Genomic DNA, 9,990 nt, shown 5'->3' with positions numbered 1-9,990 from the left:
TTACCCTTGATGTCCTGAATGTCATCAAAATGTCTTCCTTTCAATATTTCCTTTATCTTCAGGTAAAGAAAGAAGTCATTAGAGGCCAGATCGGGTGAGGAGGGAGGGTGTTCCAATACAGTTATTTGTTTACTGGCTAAAAACTCCCTCACAGACAGCGCCGTGTGAGCTGGTGGATTATCGTGATCCAAGTGCCATGAATCATTGGTGAAAAGTTCAGGTCATCTAACTTTTTCATGCAGCCTTTTCAGCACTTCCAAATAGTAAACTTGGTTAATTGTTCGTCCAATTGGTATAAATTCATAATAAATAATCCCTCTGGTATCAAAAAAAGGTTAGCAACATTGTTGTGACAAGTTCGCGAACTTAATTGTCAGGTCTCATTTCTCGAACTGAACATCTAATTAGCTATCGTTTGCATTTTCCCAGTCTCAGTTAATGGTAATTCCAACTTTCTAATTGTTCAGCCCAAAATCTTCAGTCCTTGTCTTTTTCTCCAACTCTGCATCTAAATCCATCAACAAATCCTACTAATTCTACCTTTAAAATACACCCCCAAATCTGACCACTTATTACTACTCGCACCACATGTGTTCAAACAACTACTGTCTCTTACCTAGATTATTCCAGTAGCCTTCTACCAATAGCCAGTGACCCTTTGATCTAAGTCAGATCATGACTTCTTCTGCTTTAACCCTTTAATGGCTCCTCATCTCACTACGCATAAAATAAAAAATCCTTATAATAGCTTTAAAGTTCTCCTTCCTCTGGCCCCCCACTACATCTCAGACCTCATTTCCCACTGTTTCCCTCCTAACTTAGTCCACACCAGCTTCACTGGACTTTGCTGCACAAAGAACACATGAAGCAACTCTTAGATCAGGCCTTTACCACTTACTGTTGCCTCTGTCTAAGACACTCCTCTTTCAGATACCTCTATTCTGGCTCCGTGACTTCCTTTAGGTTTTTGCTCATATGTCAACTTATCATTGAGGACCTCTTTGACCATCTTATATAAAATGACAAGCCCTCCTTCCCTTATCCTACTAAATTTTCTCAGTATCACTTATGTCCATCTGTTATATATTTACTCATTAACTTGTCTTCCTCCATTAGAATCTAAGCTCCCTGAGGGCATGGACTTTATCTCTTTGTGTTCACTGTTTTGTCCTCCATACCTAAAACAGTGCCTAGCACATAGAATGTACTCAAATAATGCTTAATACATGAACAGAGAGGCAGAAAGAAATGGGCAGAGGGATATTTTCAGCAATCTTAACAAATCACTAAACCTGTTTTGGAATCAAATTTTCCTGTTGTGTAAAATGTGGCAACTGAACTATTTAATTTACAGTTCCAGCATTCTGTCATGCTATGCTTCTCCTATGGGGTGGTCACAGTCAGGATGGGCACACAACTATCTACCTACTAACAGATATCCTACTTTCTCCCGAAATTTTGATGCAGCAGCAATTTGTGAAATTTCTTTTATTCTTCACTGTGACAGGATCATGACTTTTACTCAGTTTCTCCCCAATATTAAGGAGAAAGGTTTGGATTTTACCTATTGGGCCAGAAGCAATCACCCAGGCTCACATTCACACCACAGCAAGTTTCCTTACCTCCACTGCAGTGGGCGGCTGGAACAGGGACTGCCAGGACTGCTATGGGCTTGTGGGTTCATGAAAAACGCAAGAGGAGAAGCAGCCAGAGCACAGTCAGCACTATATGGGACTTTAATGAGGGATAGGACTGGAGCCGATGTGGGTGAAAACATGTGCTGGTTTACTTCAGATCCTCGGCAAAGAGAGGAGATTCTGACAAGGTACCATAGTAGAAAAAAACAAGGTCAGTGGTCATTTTTACTAAAAAAGAAACATCTTCAAAATGGGTTAATTTAGGCAACAGGCTTAAGAAAAGTAAGTGGTCAAAAATCATTCTCAAATATCATACCTCAGTGCCAATGTTGGCACGGATGACCGTTGAGACTAAAACTTAATCCACAGAATTTAAACCAAAAATTTACACTTTGGGTATTCAAAGTATTTAGAATTGGATTCTGGGAAAATATTGCAAATTTACTATAATTTATCAACTAGCAAACAATAGGTAATAGTTTGTGTTCAATGACTAAAACTTCGTAGAGAAATATTTATGTCCATAAAACATTCTCAATAGTTTATGTCGTTAGATTATATCCACAATAACAACTTATTTAGCTAACTTTTGCCTAATGAGTATACCAAATAATGTCACTTAACTCTGTATAATAAACTTTGCTTCTACTTAAACTTTAGTTTTCCAGGTTACTTTTTCCCCCTAAAAACAATCTAACCATCTCTTATGTGTGAAGTCCTAATGAAAGTCTTATTAAGTAAATAAGATCATTAGACTGAAAACAGACAGATGGTAAATATAGATTTCTACTTTGTTGATCATTGATAGATATGTCACAGATGATGAAAAATAACTGACAGGCTCACAGCATTTAATGTGCTATATACAGTAGTGGCATGGCTTTCTATACAAATACCATATTAAACTAGAATATTTATTTCCAAGATTAAAAAACAAAACAAAACTTAAGTATCACATAAGCACCTGATGTAAAATGTTAGTTTTCTGTATTGTTATTGCTGACTGTTTGGATATTGATATGTGACATTCCATTTGTGTTTAATTACATATATTCAAAGGAAATCTTTACCTTCATATATATTATCCCTCTAGCTGGTTTCAGCACCTTTCTCAGATAAGTACACAATATGAGGATATAATACAATAGGAAAGCAGAGGGCAGAAAACTATTTAAAATTATAGGCATGCCCAAATTTCCATAAACTCAACATATTTTTTAATATTATAAGAAGTAAAAATATTAATTTGTGATTAGTTTCTCACTTTTGAGAATTTCCAATTTTCTAGAGAACTATTTCAAAAATAAGCTCCCTGGTATATATAAGCTAGAGCTAATTAGAACATACAATAAGACATTTCGTTCTTGTTAACCTGAATAATATTGCTTATACAAAATTTTGGAGACTTAAATCTTATCACATAAAATGATGCTTTGGCCATTTTGATGAATTAAGATTATAAAAATCTATGAAAACCAAATCTCATTATCCCTTTGCTCCTAATTACCACTCTGCAATCAAGTTATACACTGAAGCTAGAGTCTAAAAAGGATTGTTTGAAAAGTTAAAGTGATTTACAAATTATTTACTAGCTCCTCAAGAAAAATTTCCTAATCTAAATTCAAAGTCACTAAAACAGATACAATGATTACCAATACCAGTGCACCAACATTTGGAGAGCATGATTTTTAACCACTTATGTTTTCTTAAACTACAAACTCAATTAAAAATTTTTCAATTTTGCTAACAAGTCATCTTTACTTTAAATGACACCTTTGTTGATGAAGCTTCTTTTTAATAGCCTTTAACTTTTTAGTCTTAGTATGGGAATAAACCTTTTTAAAAGTACAGTTGACCCTCAAACAATGTGGGGTTAGGAGCGCCAACCCCCTGTGCAGTCAAAAATCCATGTGTAACTTTGACTCCCCCAAAATTTAACTAATAACCTACTGCTGGCCAGTAGGAAGTCTTCCCAGTAACATAGTTGATTAACACATACGAGTATTTTGTAAATGTATTACATATCGTATTCTTGCAATAAAGTAAGCTAGAGAAAAGAAAATCTCATTAAGAAAATCATAAGGAAAATACATTTACAGAATTTACTGAAAAAAAAAACCATGTATAAGTGGACCTGCGCAGTTCAAACCCATGTGTTCAAGGGTCAACTGTATGCCAATCCTTCCACTTATATACTTCATATAAGTCTGATTTTCCAAGGTCTGGTAAAATAATTAATTCAATCCATGAGCATCCACAGACATGGAAGGTTAATGACCCAAAGTAAGCCCACTGAAGAAGTCTCTGCGTTTGAGTATGCCATGCTGTCTCTGTGAAAGCACTAACATTCAGAAGAAAAGGGCAGTCACTTCCTCTGCCCTGTGAGTTACGCCCTGTCAGTTCAAGACAGATCACTGAGGTGGAATGGATTCTAGGACATGTCTTCCCTTGGTTCCCTAATTTCCTGATCAAGTCACTTAGCACCTCGTCATTAAATAAGCCTGAGCAGCTCTTGGAAAAGCTACCCTGAAGTGGATGGCTTCTTCTGTTCCCGTTTTGAAATGCTCACCTAAGTCTATTTCTATTATTGGCAAACATAGAAATAAAATTCAGGTCACACCCTAAAGGACTCAGGCTTGGATCTGCAAGGGCAGATCAGAGGTCCTGAGCTGACAGGCCAGGGGCAGAAATACAATACCCTCCCTCTCTAGTCAAAGAAGATGCTTTCGTTTCCATTTTTCTCATGTTCATGGGGCTTGTATATACAGCTTTGACACTAACTTTAAACATTTGCTTTCCAGGCAGGAAAAAAAATGATCGCTTCTCATTGTTAACCCAATTCCCCAAGTACCTAAGAACCCCTAAAATGACATCTAACTCAATTTTCAAAATTAAAAACCCTATTATGTCCCTGCCAAGGACCACTGTTTTGACCTTGAATTTATGAAGCCAGCTCAGCCCTCTTCCTGACAGACACCACAAAACCAGAGTCTTTATCCAAGTAAATGAAGGTGTGTTAGTTGGCATTAGCTCTTTTCCTGATAACTGCCAGTTTCCACTCAGAGCCCCCAGCCTCCTTACTGAATCCGCAGGCATGGTGCTCCCAGTCTCTCTCTCCTCCGTTTCATCATTTTCCTGGCTACTCAAGCTTTTGCCCTCTCACACTGGAGTCTTGGCAGGAAGTTCTCTCACACAAGGGGTATGCAGTCTATAAGCCAAAGGAAACTTACAAAGGCCTCCCAAACTTAAAGAGAAAAATGAAAGCCCTCTTCTTCAACCTCCCCAAAGACCTAACAGCCCAGGAAGCAGCAGTGAGTGAGTGAGGAGTCCCAGATCCCAAAGGAATCAGCTGTCCTCTAATCTGCCTGACATCATTCACACTCAGCCTGTAACAAATCAGAGCCCCAGAGAGCACCTTGTTCCTCCCCAGTAACAAGCACCAAACTCCCTCCCCCACAAGTCAGTTGCAGCCTCCAAGCCTGAGTCCTGGCAGCACAAACACTCTGGCAGAAACTATACATACCAACTTGAAAACTCACCCTGTGACAGAAATACTATTAACTCAGGAGGCATGGGTCAGGCTAGAACATTTGTTGCAGCGGGTAGGGGATTGGAAGACAGTACATTAAGGATCCCAAATCATTAAATTAATGAGCTAAGGATATGTGGGCATTTCTGCAATATTATTCACTCTCAAACCCAGGCCTGTGGAAGATGACAGGCTTAATGTAAGGGCTTAAAGCAAAGTCATTATTCATATTAAATTATTTGATCCATTTAAGTAAACTCTGTACCCCTTTTCTTTAGACAAAATTCAACGCCATTTTTTATTCAATTTCTACTACTCTACAATCACTTGAATAACCTTGTGGTGAGAAAAGCCTGAAGGAAAGTTAAGAAAATAAGCCCAGAAACTATTTAGTTTCATTTCATTCAGTATTTATTAATGAAATCATTTATATGATAGATGTTACACAAGACATTGAGGTAAGCTGCAGACGGACTCTTAAGAGTAAACTACTTAACTTCTATACGCTTTGGTTTCCTCATCTGTAGAACGACAATAAGTAAGGTACCTAATATATAGGTTGTGGTGAAGATTAATATATGTGAAACAAAAAAGTGCCTAGCACAGAGGAAGTGCTATAGAACTATTAGCTATTATTACAGATCTTGCCCTCCTGGAGCAAGCTCTCAATCTAAAGGAAGAGATAAGCCCAAATACATAAGAAACCATCTGACAAAAACAGCCTGATCTGAAGAAAGCCAAGTGATCAAGTGGAGCTAAACACAAGACAGCTAAGGGAGCCGAGGAAGCAAAAGCCATGGTCCCCTGCTCCAGCACATATGCCAACTCTGATGGGGTCCTCTCATTCATCTAAATGACAAACTATGTCAAATTGTTTTTCTAGGGTAACGTGCAAAGGATTAATTCATACTCCAACCAGTGCTTTTTCCACTACAGGTCACAGCTCTTTAGTAAGTCATGAAATCTATTTAGGAAGTCAAGACCAACATTTTCTCACAAGGGAAATAGAATGAAATATAAAAGAAAATATCAGAGTGCTTCACACATAGTAAAGGTAAAAATTGTTTTATGAAATTTGTGTTTGTGACATCTATTACTAAAAATGTATACACATTTTCAGAAAGAAAAAAACTGTACTAAAATTACACTGGTGGTAACCACTTTGAGCACCTCTTCTAACTGCAAAAGTCAAACGTGACTTGTATTTATCTTGTTATTGGTATATATTGAATATTACAATTTTAATACAGTTTTTTCCTTTCTTAAAATGTGTACAGATTTTTTTGGCAACCTCTGTATATACAAGGGCAAACACGTATGATGGGTTACAATGTAAAATCTATTTATTATTGAAGATCATAATCTAAAAAATTTGAAAATCACTGTTCTAATTACCCAAGCAAACTTACTCCACCAGTAGCTACAAGACACTCACTTTTCCTCTCCATGTACTAGCCCAATCACTAACCTCTCACAGCACCTATTTCAGAATCCCCTGTTCTCTACAAGTCCTAATGAAAATGGAAATGCTCTCTCAGAAATTGAGCACCTCTGGGCCGGCCGAGTGGCTTGTTGGTTAAGAGCTGGCTCGGGAGCATGAGCTCTGAGCACCAGGGCAGCTGGTTCGGATCCCACATGGGCCAGTGACGCTGCGCCCTCTACAGCTAAGATGGTGAACAACAGCTCGACCTGGAGCTGGGCTGCTGTGAAGCGACGTCCTCCACAACTAGACTGAAGAACAAAAGGACAGCAACTTGTCTGTTCCCCTTCCCCGATTCCCCAACGCTGTTCCCTACCCCAACTCCCCAATAAAATCTTAAAAAAAAGAAAAAGAAATTGAGCGCCTCTTAACAAGTACTGAGCCCCACTCTGGGAAAGTCTCATGATGATATCAGGGTCATTCACAAAAGTCCACACTCCCACAACTAAGAGACCAGTCGAAGTCTATCTATCTCCATTCCAAGCCGAGGCCATACAGTTAAGGCAGGGCCCTAAGTTTCTACTCAGTGTTCTCCAATTCTCTAATATCCAAGCCCAGGCTGCCAAGTAACAACAACAATGACACAACAGCAACCAATATTTATAAGTACTTACTAAACACTCTACATGTAATACCCAGGTAGTCTTTATCATAGCCCTATGATATCATTGTGCTATTATTATTCCCATTTTTTTTTAAACCCTGTTTTCAGCTAAGTTAGTGAACTGAACTAATCTCTAGAAGCAATGTTATAAGTCACTGTGCTATCATACCTTTCAGTAGAAGGTTCTGATAATAGCAAACGGATTTCTCTCTAGCCTGCTCTGCAATAATAAATTGGGAGAGGAGGGAGAGCACAGAGCTCCTTAAATAATGCTAAAGTCAGAAAATATTTGTTTGATTTTTAGAGAATGAGAGTCATATCTTATGTTCTTCGTCTGATCCAAAGAAGGTATCACTCTTACCACGAGGGTTTAACACATCCCCACACAGAGCTCTATCTTTAAACTTACTGGCTTTGGAATCCATTTGTGCCAATATTCCTGTGGCTTTGTCAACACTAGGAAAGCTTAACATTTCCCTGGGACTGAAGACAGCACTCAACAATTTTCAGTATAGAAAACGAAACATCCACCTTTTCTTATTCATTCACACAACAACTATTTGTTGACTGTATTACCACCCTTAGAGCCAGGCAAGAAAGGCCTCTGCCATGGACCTCTCATTTTAGAGATTCTGCAAAATAACACAAACACAAAAAATAAATTCATTAAAGAAATGAGGTGGCCTTTGTCACTTGTGATCTGGTGTTCTGCTTTGGCAAAGTGGAAATCTAAAAGTCCATTCTTGTGACTTACATTGTTAGACCCCAGGAAACGCTTCTCCACATCTTTCTTTATATATGTTTTTTAAAAAGGCAACCATGTGAGATTGCTGTTTATGGATTGTGAAAGTGCAAACTTTAGCGAGAACTCCGCCTGAGATTATAAAGTATTTGAGCAGCACCAGGTCTTAGAAGTAAGCAAAAAGACAAATTAATTGGCCTGTCAAACCCTTCCTCTCAGATAATATGAATGTAATAGATTTCTTGGCTAATACAAGTATTGTTTCCAAGAAGAGCCAAACATCCATTTACTTGATTTGTTTCTGTTCTAATTCATGGTTCTAAAAATATTTAAATTTAGCTCAATATTCATGAGAGCACATGACAGCTGAGGAACATTTTGCAGAATTAAGGAATTCATATTACTAGTAAATGTATTTATGTGCAGGGTTAGCCAAAACATGTTAAGGATGGAGACCAATTTTTTATACTAATAGTTCAACAATTAATGCTAAAATTACAATTTGTTTTTATAAAAACAAATACTTAGATGTATCTAGCTAGAAATCATAAAATTATTAAATTTAGTTATTTAATATAATTTTAAATATTTAAATAGAAAAATAACTTGTAAGCACCAAAATTTTCAACTTTTTACACTTACTTTATATTTTTGATAAAAATATATTCAAACCTGAATACAATTACATTTTATTTTTAAACCCTATAGACCATTATAAATGAGTACAAGCTGTGATTATGACAGAGATAGAAAAATAAGAAAGTAGAGCTTAGGAGAGAAAAAAGAAATAGCAAATTTACAAATAAGTTGGTCTGCTTAAATTTGAAAAAAAAAATCTAATGAAAATGAAAGGATTTCACATGCAGACAGAAAGCACATATACACTTATCAGCAGTGAAGAAAAAACTGAATAAATAAGTCATAGTATTCATAGAAGCCATGTAAATGCCAATAAAGAATGCTTGTATGATTGTTCATAAAGTAATACTATCTATCCAATATTTAGCCAAATACAAAGATTTTTAATGGTAAAATGGTTTAATGGTAAAATAATCACAGAAAACAATGGAAAATGTACAGATTTAATGTAAATGATTTTGAAATTTGATACTAAAATAGCTGAACATATAAGATGGATTTTAAAATAATGAAAAAATAGTCACTAGCAAGGATAAAGACTTAAATGAAATTACTAATTTAACTGGCAAAGAAAGAAAAAAATCACACCTAGCTTTTTAAAAAAGTAAATATTACTCAGTTCTTTAGATTATAACATGGACAAAGTCATATTAAACAACTAAATGTTATACATATTGAATTACCTAAGAAGAAAATCAGGAGGTAGAAATGAATGAGAATTTAATTAGCTTTACACTTGATGCAAAAAATTTTGATTTGACTTGAGAGAACTAAAGAATAAAACAAAAAAAACCTCAATTTTGAACATTAAAATGATCAAACTTTCACCTGCAAGCATGACAAAGTTAGTGAAACAAAATCAACCATTTTGCTACAAACCACCATAAAACTAGACAAAATGTTTGAGGCAACAATTTTCAGGCCCTAGGAAAAGGCAAAGCAAGAATGCAAACCCAGAAAGAAGAGAAACTCAAGTGCTGAGTCATTCCAATTGTCCCAGTTAGAGAGCTGGGAACAATTTTCTTACAGTGGCAGAGAGAGCTAGAGTTCAAGCAAAACACAGCAATTCTAAACTGAGGAAGCACATGTTAGAGTTTAGGGCAGCTAATCAAACACACAGTGCACATGCATCAAGAAAGACTATATGCTAGGCCATAAAAGAAGCTTCGAGAAATTTCAAAAGACTGAAAACCTATAAATTATATTGTCAGACAACAAAATTAAATTCAAAATCAATTACAACAAAAAACCTACAAATCCCCCCAATATTTGTAAATTAAACAACACACTCTAAATAATCCATTAGTCAAAGATGAAATGACAAAGGAAATTGAAAATATTTTGGATTAAATTATAATG

At 36.3% G+C, this 9,990-nt stretch overlaps 1 protein-coding gene across 8 annotated transcripts in view; it reads right to left on the bottom strand.

Moving 5' to 3' along the window:
• MAST2 (microtubule associated serine/threonine kinase 2) overlaps nt 1-9,990 on the bottom strand; it is a 217,343-nt gene that overhangs the window by 91,267 nt on the left and 116,086 nt on the right. For 4 of the 8 annotated variants that reach the window (XM_019628006.1, XM_019628000.1, XM_019627999.1 and 1 more), the window contains one exon: nt 1,623-1,817. The exons of 3 other annotated variants lie outside the window; for them this stretch is intronic. In XM_019628006.1, the coding sequence (XP_019483551.1) occupies nt 1,623-1,817 (195 nt within the window). Of the gene's footprint in view, nt 1-1,622; nt 1,818-4,718; nt 4,977-9,990 lie in introns of those variants that run through there. One more of the 8 variants, XM_019628004.1, reaches the window with a different exon arrangement.

Source organism: Hipposideros armiger, unplaced genomic scaffold, assembly GCF_001890085.2.
Source record: "Hipposideros armiger isolate ML-2016 unplaced genomic scaffold, ASM189008v1 scaffold_743, whole genome shotgun sequence".
NCBI lineage: Eukaryota > Metazoa > Chordata > Mammalia > Chiroptera > Hipposideridae > Hipposideros > Hipposideros armiger.
Note: the sequence above shows the minus strand (reverse complement) of the source record. Positions and strands in the feature narration are given on the sequence as shown.